General features: G+C 31.1%; 1 protein-coding gene across 1 annotated transcript; it reads right to left on the bottom strand.

Moving 5' to 3' along the window:
- Positions 1-1100: 1100 nt before the first annotated feature.
- Positions 1101-19181, bottom strand: LOC149551467 (uncharacterized). The gene is made up of 5 exons (XM_089790104.1): positions 19098-19181; positions 18912-18941; positions 16611-16746; positions 10225-10277; positions 1101-2195 (listed from the first exon to the last, which is right to left on the bottom strand). The coding sequence occupies exons 1-5, from the start codon at positions 19179-19181 to the stop codon at positions 1101-1103; spliced, it is 1398 nt and encodes a 465-aa protein (XP_089646230.1).
- Between the last annotated feature and the right edge of the window lie 358 nt (positions 19182-19539).

Here is a 19539-nt window from a genome sequence, read left to right on the forward strand (position 1 = left end):
AGCCGGATAAACAAGAAAAAACAACAAAAAATAAAAAATTATATATGTATCTATATGAATATATATATATATATATAAACCAAAAATACCAGAAGTGAAAGAACATAAATGTAAAAACTAAAAAATAAAAAGAACAAGAGAAACAAAAAATAAAAATGATAAAAAGAAAAAGAAAATGGGGTGAGGCAATAAAAACATAAGAGCCTATATTAAAATTAAAAAAAGAAGGAAGGCGTATAACAAGTTATAAAACAAATAAGTAAAAATAAATCAGAAAAACAAAAATAAAACAACAAGAAAAAATTATACCCACAAATATATAAAAATATAAATATAAAAACCAAAAATATGTAAAACAAAAATAAAAATATAAATGAATAAAAATAATAAAAACTAATCAAATAAAATCAAAAAATAAAAATAAAAATCAACCAAAATAAATTAATAAATAATAAATAAATAGATAAATAGGGAAGAAGACAGTGAAGTGAACGAAAAGAAATATAAAAATTGGAAAAGAGAAATTAGAAAAGGAAAAATGAAAAATAAAGAGCATTTAAAAAAAAATAAAAAAATTGGAAAGTAAAAAGAAATCAAAATAATAATAATAAATAAAAATAAATAGGAAAGGAATACAAAAATAAATAAAGGTAAAAATAAGTGCAGACCACAAAAACCTAAGGAAATCAACAAAGAGAAGGAAAAAGGAACCCGGAGGAGAGAAACTTGAACTAGGGTGACGAAGGGGGAGGGAGAGGGAGGAGGGAGAGAGAGAGAGAGAGAGAGAGCGAGAGGGGAGGAGACGAGGACAAGCATCCACCCAAAGTTGGAAGAGCGAGGGGGAAGGGGGAGAGACGGTAGGGTGCAGCGGGGAGCCAAGAGAGAGAAAAGTGAAAGAAAAAGGGAGGGAAGAAACCCGAGCTAGGAGGAAAGAAGACGAGGTGAAAGAGGAGGGAGGGAAGACAACAGAGGATGCCAAGAGGTGTTCAAGTTCCAGCCGTCATCACAATTGAGGTTAGAAGGGTTGTTGAAGATTTCAATAGCCTCTTTGAGTTTCCTCTTGAAGAAGTTGTCTTCCCTGCACACAACATGAGCATTTTCTAGGAAGAAATATGCTTAGTGGTGCCGGAGTGTTCTACCAAGGCTGATTTGGCCACTCGTTCATGCCTAATGTTTGCAGTATGTTCTTTGATCCTCGTGTGGATAGAGCGACCTATTTCACCTATATAAGGAGTGCCACAAGAGCACTGGATCTTATAGATGCCCAATTCCAAGAAGACATCCCTGGGGACTTTAAGCGAGGGGATGCAATTCTTCAAGGTGGTCAAGGGTTTGAAAGCCACTCGCACACCATGCTTGGTAAGAATCTTGGCGATCTTGTAAGAGATGTCGGCAACGAAAGGAAGAGAGACAAACGAAGAGGGGTCTGGGGGAGAAGAGGAAGGGAGCGAGGAGGCACGTGAGAAAGTCCTAGCAAGATTGAAATCCTGAGAGATTTTTTTGTGCGAATAGCCATTCCATATGAAGACTTGGCGGAGGTGGGAAAGCTCAAGGTCTAAGTTGTCTACATCGCAAATACAGAAGGCTCTCAAGGCAAGGGTTTTGATAATGCCCACTTTTTGGCTAGGGTGGTGATGCGAAGCAGCATGAAGATAGCAGTCGATATGAGTGGCTTTGCAGAAAACCTTACGACCTAAGGTACCATCAGGTTTCCTGATAATCAAGATGTCAAGAAAAGGTAAGCACTTGGTAGATTCAACCTCTTTGGTAAAAGAAATGCAAGAAGCCACATTATTGAGATGCACATGAAACTCTTCAAGCTTTTCAAGGCCATGGGGCCAACAGACATTGGTGTCATCAAGATAACGTTTCCACCATTTAGGTTTGAGAGGGGAAGAACGTAGAGCAATGTCTTCGAAATGTTCCATATAGAGGTTGGCGACAATTGGAAAGAGGGGCGAGCCCATGGCCACACCATCCACTTGCTCATAAATAACCCCTTGGAAAGAGAAGAAAGTGGATCGAAGACATAACTCTACTAAGGAGGCAACCTCAGAATTTACCTTGCGACTGATGATGTCAATAGCATCGATGATGGGGACTTTGGTGAAGAGGGAAACAACATCAAAGCTGACCAACATATCCCTATCATTGCACGAGGCATCACGGATAAAATCAACAAAGTGTTGCGAGTCCTTGACAAATGAGTCAACATTACTGACATGAGGGGATAAGAGCTTAGCTAAGAAAGAGGCTAGCTTGTAGGTAGGGGAACCCATACTATGCCATTCCTAATTAATTAAATGAAGTTATTTAATTAAATGAGAAGCCATTCCTAATTAATTAAATGAAGTTATTTAATTAAATAAGAAAAGTGTCTCTAATTAATTAAAGATTATTTAATTAAATATAAAAAGTAATTAGGAGAGCATATCTCATTTTATTAAATTAAATATCACAAAAAAATCTCTCTTCAGTTCAAAAATGGAAATTTCCAATTCATTATTGATCAAAAATGAGTTAAATCAGTTAACTCCTTTTTCTACTCAAATTGAATCAGTTAACTCCTTTTTTTACTCAAATTAAATATGTTAACTCCCTTTAATTTGGAAATGTCCCTTTATGACTGAACTTCACCTTTAATCCTGACCGTTGACTGAAATCGATCTCAATCGTTGATGAATTCAAAGAAAGTCTATTTAAGAGACCCTCATCTCTTCATTTGAAAGGTTGAATGACAATTTGCATCGAATTGTTGCTAGAATTCATACTCACATTTGCTCATATTCAGATACGCAAAGATCAAGTTTGAACAAAAGTTGACCAGATTTAACCACGGTTGACTTTAGTTGACTAGTTTCGAAAAGAATTTTGAAATAATTAAATGAAATTATTTAATTAAATGGAGTACTTACTTCTAATTAATTAAAAAAAGTTATTTAATTAAATGAGAAGCCATTCCTAATTAATTAAATGAAGTTATTTAATTAAATAAGAAAAGTGTCTCTAATTAATTAAAGATTATTTAATTAAATAGAAAAAGTAATTATGAGAGCATATCTCATTTTATTAAATTAAATATCTCAGCAAAATCTCTCTTCAGTGCAGAAACGGAAATGTTCAGTTCACTATTGATCAAAAAAGAGTTCAATCAGTTAACTCCTTTTTCTACTCAAATTCAATCAGTTAACTGATTATTTTACTCAAATTAAATCTGTTAACTCCCTTTAATTTAGAAATCTCGCTTTCTGACTGAATTTCACCTTTAATCCTAACTGTTGATTGAAATTGATCTCAACAGTTGATGAATTCCAAGAAAGTCTATTTAAGAGACCCTCATATCTTCATTTTGAAAGGTTGAATGAGAATTTGCATAGAATTGTTGCTGGAATTCATAGTCACACTTGCTCATATTCACATATGCAAAGACCAAGTTTGACCAAAAGTTGACCAGATTTAACCACGGTTGACTTGAGTTGACTAGTTTCGAAAAGAATTTTGAAATAATTAAATGAAATTATATAATTAAATGGAGTACTTACTTCTTACTAATTAAATAAAGTTATTTAATTAAATGAGAAGCCATTCCTAATTAATTAAATGAAGTTATTTAATTAAATAAGAAAAGTGTCTCTAATTAATTAAAGATTATTTAATTAAATAGAAAAAGTAATTATGAGAGCATATCTGATTTTATTAAATTAAATATCTCAACAAAATCTCTCTTCAGTTCAAAAAGGGAAATTTTCAGTTCACTATTATAAAAAAATGAGTGAAATCAGTTAACTCCTTTTTCTGCTCAAATTGAATAAGTTAACTCCTTATTTTACTCAAATTAAATCTGTTAACTCCCTTTAATTTGGAAATCTCCCTTTATGACTGAACTTCACCTTTAGTCCCGACCGTTGATTGAAATCGATCTCAACCGTTGATGAATTCTAGGAAAGTCTATTTAAGAGACCTTCATCTCTTCATTTTGAAAGGATGAATGAGAATTTGCATCGAATTGTTGCTGGAATTCATACTCACAATTGCTCATATTCACATATGCAAAGATCAAGTTTGATCAAAAGTTAACCACATTTAACCACGGCTGACTTGAGTTGACTAGTTTCGAAAAGAATTTTGAAATAATTAAACAAAATTATTTAATTAAATGGAGTACTTACTTCTAATTAATTAAACAAAGTTATTTAATTAAATGAGAAGCCCTTCCTAATTAATTAAATGAAGTTATTTAATTAAATAAGAAAAGTTTCTCTAATTAATTAAAGATTATTTAATTAAATAGAAAAATTAATTATAAGAGCATATCTCATTTTATTAAATTAAATATCTCAACAAAATCTATCTTCAGTTCAAAAAGGGAAATTTTCGGTACACTATTGATCAAAAATGAGTTAAATCAGTTAACTCCTTTCTCTACTCAAATTGAATCAGTTAACTCCTTATTTTACTCAAATTAAATCTGTTAACTCTCTTTAATTTGGAAATCTCCCTTTATGACTGAACTTCACCTTTAATCCTGACCATTGATTGAAATTGATCTCAACCATTGATTGAAATTGATCTCAACCATTGATGAATTCCATGAGAGTCTATTTAAGAGACCCTCATCTCTTCATTTTGAAAAGTTGAATGAGAATTTGCATCGAATTGTTGCTAGAATTCATACTCACATTTGCTCATATTCACATACGCAAAGATCAAGTTTGACCAAAAATTGAGCAAATTTAACAACGGTTGACTTGAGTTGACTAGTTTCGAAAAAAATTTCAAATAACTAAACAAAATTATTTAATTAAATGGAGTACTTACTTCTAATTAATTAAACAAAGTTATTTAATTAAATGAGAAGCCACTCCTAATTAATTAAATGAAGTTATTTAATTAAATAAGAAAAGTGTCTTTAATTAATTAAAGATTATTTAATTAAATAGAAAAAGTAATTATGAGAGCATACCTCATTTTATTAAATTAAATATCTGAACAAAATCTCTCTTCAGTTCAAAAAGGGAAATTTCCAATTCACTATTGATAAAAAATGAGCTAAATCAGTTAACTCCTTTCTCTACTCAAGTTGAATCAGTTAACTCCTTATTTTACTCAAATTAAATCTATTAACTCCCTTTAATTTGAAAATCTCCCTTTATGACTGAAATTCAACTTTAATCTTGACCGTTGATTGAAATTGATCTCAAACGTTAACGAATTCCAGGAAAGTCTATTTAAGAGACCCTCATCTCTTCATTTTGAAAGGTTGAATGAGAATTTGCATCGAATTGTTGTTGGAATTCATACTCACATTTGCTCATATTCACATATGAAAAGATCAAGTTTGACCAAAAGTTGACCAGATTTCACCACGGTTGACTTGAGTTAACTAGTTTCGAAATGAATTTTGAAATAATTAAATGAAATTATTTAATTAAATGGAGTACTTACTACTAATTAATTAAACAAAGTTATCTAATTAAATGAGAAGCCATTCCTAATTAATTAAATGAAGTTATTTAATCAAATAAGAAAAATGTCTCTAATTAATCAAAATTATTTAATTAATTAGAAAAAGTAATTATGAGAGCATATCTCATTTTATTAAATTAAATATCTCAACAAAATCTCTCTTCAGTTCAAAAAGGGAAATTTTCAGTTTACTATTGATCAAAAATGCGTTAAATTAGTTAACTCTTTTCTCTACTCAAATTGAATCAGTTAACTCCTTATTTTACTCAAATTAAATCTGTTAACTCCCTTTAATTTGGAAATCTCCCTTTATGACTGAACTTCACCTTTAGTCCCGATCGTTGTTTGAAATTGATCTCAGCCGTTGATGAATTCCAGGAAAGTCTATTTAAGAGACCCTCATGTCTTCATTTTGAAAGAATGAATGAGAATTTGCATCGAATTGTTGCTGGAATTTATACTCACATTTGCTCATATTCACATACGCAAAGATCAAATTTGACCAAAAGTGGACCAGATTTAACCACAGTTGACTTGAGCTGACTAGTTTCAAAAAGAAAATTGAAATAATTAAACGAAATTATTTAATTAAATGGAGTACTTACTTCTAATTAATTAAACAAAGTTATCTAATTAAATGAGAAGCCATTCCTAATTAATTAAATGAAGTTATTTAATTAAATAAGAAAAGTGTCTCTAATGAATTAAAGATTATTTAATTAAATAGAAAAAGTAATTATGAGAGCATATCTCATTTTATTAAATTAAATATCTCAACAAAATCTCTCTTCAGTTCAAAAAGGAAAATTTTCAGTTCACTATTGATCAAAAATGAGTTAAATCAGTTAAGTCCTTTTTCTACTCAAATTGAATCATTTAACTCCTTATTTTACTCAAATTAAATTTGTTAACTCCCTTTAATTTGGAAATCTCCCTTTATGACTGAACTTCACCTTTAATCCCGACCGTTGATTGAAATCGATCTCAACCGTTGATGAATTCAGAGAAAGTCTATTTAAGAGACCCTCATCTCTTCATTTTGAAAGGTTGAATGAGAATTTGCATCGAATTGTTGCTGAAATTCATACTCACATTTTCTCATATTCACATACGCAAAGATCAAGTTTGACCAAATGTTGACCAGATCTAACCACGGTGTCTTGAGTTGAGTAGTTTCAAAAAAAATTTGTAATAATTAAACGAAATTATTTAATAAAATGGAGTACTTACTTCTAATTAATTAAACAAAGTTATTTAATTAAATGAGAAGCCATTCCTAATTAATTAAATGAAGTTATTTAATTAAATAATAAAAGTGTCTCTAATTAATTAAAGATTATTTAATTAAATAGAAAATGTAATTATGAGAGCATATCTCATTTTATTAAATTAAATATCTCAACAAAATCTCTCTTTAGTTCAAAAAGAGAAATTTTCAGTTCACTATTGATAAAAAATGAGTTAAATCAGTTAACTCCTTTTTCTACTCAAATTGAATCAGTTAACTCTTTATTTTACTCAAATTAAATCTGTTAACTCCCTTTAATTTGGAAATCTCCCTTTATGACTGAACTTCACCTTTAATCCTAACCGCTGATTGAAATCGATCTCAACCATTGATGAATTCCAGGAAAGTCTATGTAAGAGACCCTCATCTCTTCATTTTGAAAGATTGAATGAGAATTTTAATCGAATTTTAGCTGGACTTCATACTCACATTTGCTCATATTCACATACGCAAAAATTATGTTTGACCAAAAATTGAGCAAATTTAACCACGGTTGACTTGAGTTGACTAGTTTTGAAAAGAATTTTGAAAAAATTAGATGAAATTATTTATTTAAATGGAGTACTTACTTAAAATTAATTAAACAAAGTTATTTAATTAAATAAGAAGCCATTCCTAATTAATTAAATTAAGTTATTTAATTAAATAAGAAAAGTGTCTCTAATTAATTAAAGATTATTTAATTAAATTGAAAAAGTAATTATGAGAGCATATCTCATTTTATTAAATTAGATATCTCAACAAAATCTTTCTACAGTTCAAAAATAGAAATTTTCAGTTCACTATTGATAAAAAATGAGTTAAATCAGTTAACTCCTTTCTCTACTCAAATTGAATCAGTTAACTTCTTATTTTACTCAAATTAAATCTGTTAACTCCCTTTAATTTGTTAATCTCCCTTGATGACTGAACTTCACCTTTAATCCTGACCGTTTATTGAAATCGATCTCAACCGTTGATGAATTTTAGAAAAGTCTATTTAAGAGACCCTCATCTCTTCATTTTGAAAGGTTGAATGAGAATTTCCATCGAATTTTTGCTGGATTTCATACTCACACTTGCTCATATTCACATACGCAAAGATCAAGTTTGACCAAAAGTTGACCAGATTTAACCACAGTTGACTTGAGTTGTCTAGTTTCGAAATGAATTTTGAAATAATTAATAAAAATTATTTAATTAAATGGAGTACTTACTTCTAATTAATTAAACAAAGCTATTTAATTAAATGAGAAGCCATTCCTAATTAATTAAATGAAGTTATTTAATTAAATAAGAAAAGTGTCTCTAATTAAATAAAGATTATTTAATTAAATAGAAAAAGTAATTATGAGAGCATATCTCATTTTATTAAATTAAATATCTCAACAAAATCTCTCTTCAGTTCAAAAAGGAAAATTTCCAGTTCACTATTGATAAAAAATAAGTTAAATCAATTAACTCCTTTCTCTACTCAAATTGAATCAGTTAACTCCTTATTTTACTCAAATTAAATCTGTTAACTCTCTTTAATTTGAAAATCTCCCTTTATGACTGAACTTCACCTTTAATCCTAACCGCTGATTGAAATCGATTTCAACCATTGATCAATTCTAGGAAAGTCTATTTAAGAGACCCTCTGTAGTGCCTACCCTTGTTCACATCTTTTCTGGACATTGTTATTATTATTAGACTTTGATGGACTAGTTTTATGTTGATGGTTTAGTGGTATTGTTTTGACCCTATCAGATATTATGATATGGATTCAGTTGATATATGATGAGATCATTTAGACTTCACATTTCATGTATGTGTGATGATCATTACATTGTTTTCAGTTATTAATGATGATTAGTTAGATGGTATATTATCTCATGTGTTTTATTATGGATACTTACCCCATACTTGCATGTGTATGGTGTGCGTGTTTTCATATTGTATGGCATTTCTGATGTGGTTAAGGAAGGGAGTCGTAGTCACTTGCTTAGTCGAGATCTACGTGATGCACCACTTCCTACCATTATCTATTTAGCTTAGCATTATATATATTGTATGTACATGCATGGTTTTTGTGCAGGTTGCAGGTATCGGGTATCGACTTCCTTGAATTGCCAGGATGAGCGTACCCTATTATACTATCTCAATGATAAGAGAAGGGAGATAAATTCTCAAGTCCAAATCCCAAACCCTTAAACCATTTGTCCTAGTGAGTTAGGAGAGGTATCAAAGTTGAGTACCCATCGAATGTGTCAGATGACATATTTCGTGATTTTTAACCCTTTGGACTCATTTTGTATGATTTGTTCTATGATGGGTTTTCATATTTTATCTTGGAGGTCTATGGTGAATTTTCTATTAATTAAGTCTTAATAAATGGATTTAATTAATAAATTAATTATCTTGGAGAAAATTAATATAAAATATCATGTTATTTGATATTTTGAGTATAATTAATTAAATGAGAATTAATTGAGAGAAATGAATTAAATAAAAGAAAATTAGAAATTAAAATTAATAATAATAAAGTAATAAATAAATAATAAAAATAAAAGTTATAAAGTTAAAATAAAAGTTATAAATATTTAAATAGAAATTATATAAAAAGTGAATTGGAGTTATAAGCTTGCATGGGAATTAATGCACTTTTCTATTTCTCATGTGTCAACAACACAGGGGTTAGTGCATCAATTAAGCACATGGTGTCTACAACCCTATGGCTCATCTTGAAGGTTGGAAAAGACCCATGCTTAGTTGGTGACACCTTCTAGCTATTTCTAGAAGCATTCTAGATGTTTCCTGAAAGCTCTTTATATTCATCCATTCATAGAAGCTTAAATATAGTGTTTGGAGTGCAATTGGAGCATTGGGGGATTCGAGAATTCTGAAGAAGGGAGCTTGCTCTGCGGGTTTTCTGAGGAAGAGCGAATTAGCATCAGAATCTGGGTAGATTCTTGTGATTTTACTTATGCTATTTCTACATCTTGCATTCCGTGTCTTCCATATGTCTTCTGAGGAATTTCATATTTTTATTGTATGCATTCTCAATATGGGCAATTGAATTTATGTAGAAATCTTTATATGCATAGATCTGAAAGAAAATGGGGCTAGGGTTTAAATTCATAGCCAAACCCATTAGATTATTTATTGGATAAATTTGAAGATCAAAGATTTAAAGGAGAATTTTGAAAATTAGAATTTCTAAGTAAACTGTGAATCCGCATACACATATACGTATATATCATTATATACATATATATATGTATGTGCTGTGATGGTGATAAACTCTGCATGTATATATATATACACATATATATATATACATATATACACCCATATATATATACATTTATTTGTATAATAATCGAATGTCAAATCGCGATAGAGTTTCATGTTAATAGTATATCATATCGCATGGGAACATTTTTATAAAAAATGTTATTGAAAATCGCGTTTAAAAAATATATATATGATTTTGGGTGAGTATTATATACCCCACCCACCGCAGGCCTGCGAGATCGCAGTGTACCTGCAATCCACAGTGTACCTGCGGTGCGGATGTATTGGGCCACACAATTTTAAAATCACATTACGATTTGAGTTTGGTTTTAAATTATATAAAATTTTATTTGCAACGTTATTTCATATGAGTTTTGGATATGAATCTCAATTTTTTTGCAATATCATTAATTATTAAATGTTATTATATATATTTATGTATGTATATATATATGTATATATAATTAATTATAAATAAATATTATAAAGTTCTAAATTAATGGATCACTCTTTTAATGATTTAAAATATTGATATTGAGCTTGTCAATTATGAAGAGATATTAATAATTAATTTAATTAAACTTAGTTTAATTAAGATTAGTTATTAGAATATATAATTGAAGTTTTGATTCATTGAGAGTGTCAATTTTCAAACAATGTTATATAAACAAAATATTATTAAATCAATTAGAAAATTGAGTCTAATAGTTTTGGGGAGAAACTTTTATCTATCAAACAAATACATGGGTTAGGAAAAATGTGAAATTTCTCCACTTAATATAATTTGGAAAAACGTAGACAGAAACTTTTTAATTCAAATTTGAAAACTTAGCAAAACCAAAACATGTGTTTACATTGTGTATTCTTTATGCTATTGTTTTGGGTTTTGGGTTGACTAGTGTTGACTAGTATAGGACGTCTACCAGAGGCTTGGGGGTTATGTGATTGTGATGTCATGATGATATTTTAATCTCGATCTTTATAAACCCAACCATGGTTTGTGATGGAATGCTCTATGTATTGGATGTGATTACTGATTGTTATAGTTGAGATTCTTGTGTATGAGACTCTTGACCTAACCATTATTTTGGTCATCGATCAGTTATCCTTGATTATTCTTGTGTATGAGACTCTTGACCTAACATGTTTAACTCAACCATTTTTGGAGTCTTCAATCAGTATGATTGAGATATATATTTTGGTTATTGAGAACTAATGGATATTTGATTATTAGGGATACTTCAGTTGCCAATAGAGAGTTTTTGTGTTCATGATTTTCTATGGATATTTGCTCATGGAGATTTCATGCTTTTATGCATATTTGATGATTTTATTATGGATTATCTTTTGTGGTTTTGAGATTTATGAGTCTATGAGCATTAGGGTAGGATATCTGCATGTAGTGACGGGAAGTGGCTTGCAATGGGGGTCGAGGCCCTAAGAGGCTGCCAGGGTAACTCATTGTAAGTTGGATTAATAAGTGATAACATTCACACCTAATACTAACAAAATGAACCTAAAAAGATAAGTGTTTTGTTCTCGCCCATGCCTTGAGTGCTTGTATAGGCTAGGATGGGAGTAGTGAGATGCATGGTTGCGACCTTGCATTCCCTAGTATGCCTTGTTAGTATGAGAGGATACTAGTGGCCGCATGAAATCAGTATGGACCCGTGGAGTTTAGCTAACTGCCAGGGTAACTTGTACGTGATAAATGCGATGACACTTTCCCGCTTGGATAGTAGGTTCCTACATGTCATTGTGTGCCTCTGGGATTAGATGTTAGTTTTGTGATTGGAACCTTTGAGCTAGTATACTTTTAGGATTCCTGGACTTATGGAGATTTGTGCTATGTGATTTTGATAGCCTGTTTGGGACTTGAGATTATCTCCTCAGCAGGGTGGGAGTGGACCACTTTGGTACCACGCGGTCGGGTGGTAGTGTATTTTCCACTCTTATCATTTTGAGATTCATTAAGACATCGTGGTTGATGCGTCCTTCATGATGGTGGATATGTATCCTTTTTCATTGATGATTAGCATATGTTAGACGATGCTATCTTATGCTTTTATTTGCATGTTAGATTACTTCTACATATGATGTTGTATTCATTAGGAGTGACATTCCTACTATGTTAATAATGATGATCTCTTCGGTGATTTGGAATGTTATGCACAGAGCGATGGCTAGGATCCACGATGGTCTAATGATGCTATTAACGGTTGGGAGGAACCGTGCACTTATGTGAGGCCTCACCCCGACCCTTCGTAGCCTTAGTTGTTACTTTATTATTTTGATACTCTCGACTCGAGATGTCAAGAAATGATCTGATGCTTAGAACATATGATATTATTTCATGATGTGTGATGTTACTTTCAGATATTTGATGCTTTTCATTTAATGTTTTATGTATAGGTATGTTGATGAATTAAGTAAAATGTAGGATTAACATATTAATTTTGGAATCTTTATGATGAAGGATATAAGTAGGATGCACAAAACCCTGATTGATGTATGTTTCAATTTATGTAAATTTCTGATACATATATATGTACATGTGATTTTACGAGACTACTAATGTGTGCAATGAGTGTGCAAATATTTTAGCCGAGGAAACCAACGGAAGAACATAACTGATCTCTATGTGTTAATTTTGAAAACCTTGTTGTTCATAATTCAAGTATTTTTATTGTGAGATGTATGTATGTATTTTCCTTCTGTGTTCAGTAAATGTTAATATTCATAACTATGTTCTTTTAGTGTCGCTTGACACTCGTGAATTATTTGTGCTCTTTAGCATACTAGTTAGGGTTAGCTATGTAACCCTTGGACCTAAGTTGGATTAAGATAGTATCTTTTGCTAATTGGGTTCTTAATCAAGTTTAGCCATACTGACTGTTGATTGAAATCGATCTCAACCGTTGATGAATTCCACGAAAGTCTATTTAAGAGACCCTCATCTCTTCATTTTAAAAGGTTGAATGAGAATTTGCATCGAATTGTTGCTAGAATTCATACTCACATTTGCTCATATTCACATACGCAAAGATCAAGTTTGACCAAAAGTCGACAAATTTAACCACGGTTGATTTGAGTTGACTAGTTTCGAAAATAATTTTAAAAAAATTAAATGAAATTATTTAATTAAATGGAGTACTTACTTCTAATTAATTAAACAAAGTTATTTAATTAAAAGAGAAGCCATTCATAATTAATTAAATGAATTTATTTAATTAAATAAGAAAATTGTCTCTAATTAATTAAAGATTATTTAATTAAATAGAAAAAGTAATTATGAGAGCATATCTCATTTTATTAAATTAAATATCTCAACAAAATCTCTCTTCAGTTCAAAAAGGAAAATTTCCAATTCACTATTGATCAAAAATGAGTTAAATCAGTTAACTCCTTTTTTCTACTCAAATTGAATTAGTTAACTCCTTATTTTACTCAAATTAAATCTGTTAACTCTCTTTAATTTGGAAATCTCCCTTTATGACTTAACTTCACCTTTAATCCTGACAGTTGATTGAAATCGATCTTAACTGTTGATGAATTCCAAGAAAGTCTATTTAAGAGACCCTCATCTCTTCATTTTCAAAGGTTGAATGGGAATTTGCATCAAATTGTTGCTGGAATTCATACTCACATTTGCTCATATTCACATACGCAAAGATCAAGTTTGACCAAAAGTTGACCAGATTTAACCACGGTTGACTTGAGTTGACTAGTTTCGAAAAGAATTTTGAAATAGTTAAACGAAATTATTTACTTAAATGGAGTACTTACTTCTAATTAATTAAATAAATTTATTTAATTGAATGAGAAGCCATTCCTAATTAATTAAATGAAGTTATTTAATTAAATAAGAAAAGTGTCTCTAATTAATTAAAGATTGTTTAATTAAATAGAAAAAGTAATTATGAGAGCATATCTCATTTTATTAAATTAAATATCTCAACAAAATCTCTCTTCAGTTCAAAAAGGGAAATTTCTAGTTCACTATTGATAAAAAATGAGTTAAATCAGTTAACTCCTTTTTCTACTCAAATTGAATCAGTTAACTCCTTATTTTACTCAAGTTAAATCTGTTAACTCCCTTTAATTTGGAAATCTTCCTTTACGACTGAACTTCACCTCTAATCCTGACCATTGATTGAAATCGATCTTAACCATTGATGAATTCCAGGAAAGTCTATTTAAGAGATCCTCATCTCTTCTTTAATGCCCCGCCAAGGGATCCAAAGAATTAACCTAGAATTTCACTAAGTTTGGTAACATTTTTTTTAATTTTTTTTTATTTTTTACAATATCATGGAAGTAAATACCACATATAACTTGTACATAATAATAGGAACAATAGCAATGTCCATCTAAAAGTAAACATAACATACATAACCGATTTCATTCTTTAAGATCCCTAATGTTGAATTACATACATGAATTCATCTAGTACAACAACCACATGAAATAATAATGATAAGTTCAATATTCATACATTACATTTCCAAATGCTCAATCATCCACTATACATGTCACAGGGTATGAAGGCTTAAAAGAATATACATATGTGAAATAAGGCACATCATCCTATTCTAATCCATGATACATCAAAGACAATCACATGATACACATGATACATCATCATAGAATACATAGACATCCATCGTAAGATCAAACATAACTAACTAAGTGCACGGTTCCTCCCAACCATTAATAGCATCATTAGGCCATCGTGGGCCATCCGTCCGTGCGTAACATCCCAAATCACCAAAGAGATCATCAGTATTAACATAGTAGGAATGTCACTCCTAACATATACAACATCATATATAGAAAGAAATCTAACATGCAAATATAAGCATAAGATAACATCATCTAACATATGCTAATCATCAATGAAAGGATACATATCCACCATCATGAAGGACGCATTAGCCACGATGTCTCAATGGATCTCAAATGATAAGAGTGGAAAATACACTACCACCTGACCGCGTGGTACCTATGTGGTCCACTCCCACCGTGCTGAGGAGATAATCTCAAGTCCGAAATAGGTTATCAAAATCACATAGCATAAATCCCTATAATCTAGAAATCCTAAAAGTATACTAACTCAAAGGTTCCAATCACAAAATTGACATCTAATCCCAGAGGCACACAATGACATGTAGGAACCTACTATACAAGCAGGAAAGTGTCATCGCATTTATCACGTACAAGTTACCCTGGCAGTTAGCTAAACTCCATGGGTCCATATTGATCTCATGCAGCCACTAGTATCCTCTCATACTGACAAGGCATACTATGGAATGCAAGGTCGCAACCATGCATTCTCACTACTCCCATCCTAGCCTATACAAGCACTCAAGGCATGGGCAAGAACCAAAACACTTATCTTTTTAGGTTCATTCAGTTAGTATTAGGTGTGAATGCTATCACTTATTAATCCAACTTACAATGAGTTACCCTGGCAGCCTCTTAGGGCCTCGACCCCCATTGCAAGCCACTTCCCGTCACTACATACAGATATCCTATCCTAATGTTGATGGAATCATAAATCTCAAAATCACAAAAATAATCCATAGTAAAATCATCAAATAAAAGCATCAAATCTCCATGAATAAACATCCATAGAAAATCATGACCACAATAGCTCTCTATTGGCAACTGAAGTATCACTTATAATCAAAAGTATCCAATGATTCTCAATTACCAACAATATATCTCAAACACACTGATCGAAGACTCCAAAAATGGTTGAGTCAAACATGTCACAACATGACATCATCAAGAATAAATCCATATTTTAGTCCCATCATGGAAATTAGAAAATAACCAAGGATAACTGATCGATGACCAAAAATAATGGTTAAGTCTCATAAATAAGAATCTCAACTATAACAATCAGTATTCACATCCAATACACAGAGCATTCCATCACATAACCATGGTTGGTATATAAAGATCGAGATTAAAACATCATCATGGCATCATAGTCACATAACCACCAAGCCTCTGGTAGACGTCCTATACTGTTCAACACTAGTCAACCCAAAACCCAAAACAATAGCATAAGGAATACGCAATGTAAACACATGTTTTGGTTTTGCTAGTTTTTTTTAATTTTAAAAGTCTCAGTTTATGTTTTTCCAAATTATATCAAGTGGAAAAATTTCATGTTTTTCCTAACCCAAGTATTCATTTGATAGATAAAATTTTTTTCCATTAGACTCAATTTTCTAATTGATTTATATGACATTGTTTGAAAATTGACATTCTCAATGAAAAAACTTTGATTATATATTCTAATAATTAATCTTAATTTTAAAAAACTAAGTTTAATTAAATTAATTATTAATATCTCTTCATAATTGACAAGCTTAATAGCAATATTTTAATCATTAAAACAGTGATCCATCAATTGAGAACTTTATAATAATCATTTATAGTTAATAGTATATATATATATACATATATACTTATATATATATATATATATACACACACTTGTATATATATATATACATAAATATACATCTATACATATAAAAAAAATAAAAAAATAAAAAACATTTTATAAAACAAAATATAATAATCATACCGCAAATCGCAAATTGCAAATCGCAAAATTGCGTCACAACCTTGGAAGTCAATTCATATATATCTATATCACTGCACAGAGGAGGTACCGTGCAGGCCTGCTGTCGCAGAGCCTGCGACAACAGTGCCGCCAGCCTCTGCCACATATACGTAGTGGGGTGGGGGTACGGGCTCAGCCCTCCCCGCCCGCCTCAATTTGCTTTAAATTTCTTTTTTTTTTTATAAAAAAAATTGCTTATGCGATTTCCATTCGCGAATATGCAATTCGATTTTTAAATAAAGTTCAACATTTTTCAAAAAATGTTTTAGATTAATGATATATATATATATTTTTAATTAAATATATATTATATATACATATGTATGTATATATATATATATGTATATATATATATATATATCTGTGTGTGTGTGTGTGTGTATATATATATATATATATACTTACAGAATTAAAAAAAAACATCACAGCATATAATCATGTATACATATTGCATATATATATATGTATATGTGTATGCAGATTAAAAAAAATAAAAACATGTATATACACGGTTTATTTAGAAATTTTAATTTTTAAAAATTTCCTATAAACTTTGATCTCAAATTTATTTAATAAATAATCTAATGGGTTTGGCTATGAATTAACCCTAGCTCCGTTTTCTCTTTTTTTAAAAATCCATGCATATAAAATTCTCAAATAAATTTAATTGCCCAAATTGAAAATGCATACAATAAAAATATGAAATTCCTCAGAAGACATATGGAAGACACGAAGAAGACAGGAATGCATGATGCGGAAATAGCATAAGAAAAATCACAAGAATCTACTCGGATTCTGATGCTAATTCGTTTTTCCTCAGAAAACCCGCAGAGCAAGCTCCCTTCTTCAAAGTTCTTGAGTCCTCCAATGCTCCAATTGCTCTCCACGCTCTCTCTCCCTAAGCTTCTATGTATGCCTGAATATAAAGAGCTCTTAAAAAACATTTGGAATGCTTCTTGAAACCGCTGAAAGGTGTCACCAACTAAGCATGGGTCTTTTCTAACCTTTTTGATGAGTCATAGAATTGTAAACACCTTGTGCTTAATTGATGCACTAACCCCCGTGTTGTTGATACATGTTAATTCCCATGCAAACTTATAACTCCAATTTACTTTTTAAATAATTTCTATTTAAATTTTATAACTTTCATTTTAATTTTTATAACTTTTATTATTATTATTATTTTATTTATTACTTTATTATTATTTTATAATTATTATTAATTTTAATTTCTAGTTTTCTTTTATTTAATTCCTTTTCCCCAATAATTCAGATTTAATTAATAACAATCAAAATATCAAAGATCGTGATATTTTATTAATTTTCTCAAATAAATAATTTATTAATTAAATCTATTTATTAAGACTTAATTAATAGAAAATTCACCATAGACCTTCAAGATAAAATATGAAAACCCATCATAGAACAAATCATACAAAATCAATCTAAAGGGTTAAAAATTACGAAATATGTCATCCGACACATTCGGTGGGTATTCAACTCTGATACTTGTCCTAACTCACTAGGACAAATGGTTTTTTTTAGGTTTGGGATTTGGACTTGAGAATTTATCTCCCTTCTCTTATCATTGAGATAGTATAATAGGGTATGCTCATCCTGGCAATTTAGGGAAGTCGATACCCAATACTTGCAACCTGCAGAAAAACCATGCATGTACATACAATATATAATGTTAAGCTAAACAGACAATGGCAGGAAGTGGTGCATCGTGTAGATCCTGACTAAGCAGGTGACTACGACTCCCTTCCTTAACCACATCAGAAATGCCATACAATAAGAAAACACGCACACCATACACATGCAATTATGGGGTAAGTAACCATAATAAAACACATGAGATAATAAACCATCTAATAACTGAAAACAATGTAATGATCATTATACATACATGCAATGTAAAGTCTAAATGATCTCATCATATATCAACTGAATCCCTATCATAATATCTGATAGTGTCAAAACAACACCACTAAACCATCAACATAAAACTAGTCTACATAGTCTGATAATAATAGCAATAATAAGTCTAGAAAAGATGTGAACGAGGGTAGGCACTACATCCACCCCCCCCTTGGATTAGGCTTACTCCTGGAAGCCTACAAACAAATAGGGATATAACTCCCTCAATCTAGCTGCATCCTCCCAAGTAGCTGAAGAATCGTCAGTAGGGTCCCATTGGACCCTTACCTGCTCGATGGTTCGACCCCTGAGGGTCAACCCCCGCTGCTCCAGAATACGAACCGAATCCAAAGCCAACTGCCTGTCCTCTACCTGCAACGCATTCCAATCAAGAACATGCACAATATCAAGAATATACTGCCTAAGCATTGAAACATGGAAAACATCATGAATGCGAGCTAGGCTGGGTGGTAGAGCAAGGCAGTAAGCAATCGGGCCAATTCTCTCCAAAATCTTGAATGGTCCCACAAAGCGAGGTGCTAGCTTAGAATCCTTTTCGTACCGGATTGGACTCTTTTGCAATCGCACTTTGAAGAAAACCTTATCACCCATAGCAAACTGTTTATCTGTCCTATGAGCATCCGCATACTTTTTTTGCCTATCCTGTGTCGTAGTCAAGTGCTCACGGATATGCACTACCTGTTGTTCCATATCACAAAACATCTCAGGACCCAACAAGATGTGATCCTCAAGGTTGTCCCAACTCAAGGGTGTATGACAAGGACGTCCATATAATGCCTGAAATTGTGCCATGCCAATAGACTATGATACCCATTGTTGTAAGCAAAATCCACTAGGTAGAGATAGTCCTCCCAATGTGTCTACCTATCCATCACATACATCCATAACATATCCTCCAAAACTTGATTCACCCTCTCTGTTTGACCATCAGTCTCTGGATGATATGCCA

Source organism: Cupressus sempervirens, chromosome 6 (assembly GCF_028749045.1).
Source record: "Cupressus sempervirens isolate cs-2001-9-10 chromosome 6, ASM2874904v1, whole genome shotgun sequence".
NCBI classification, from domain to species: Eukaryota; Viridiplantae; Streptophyta; class Pinopsida; order Cupressales; family Cupressaceae; genus Cupressus; species Cupressus sempervirens.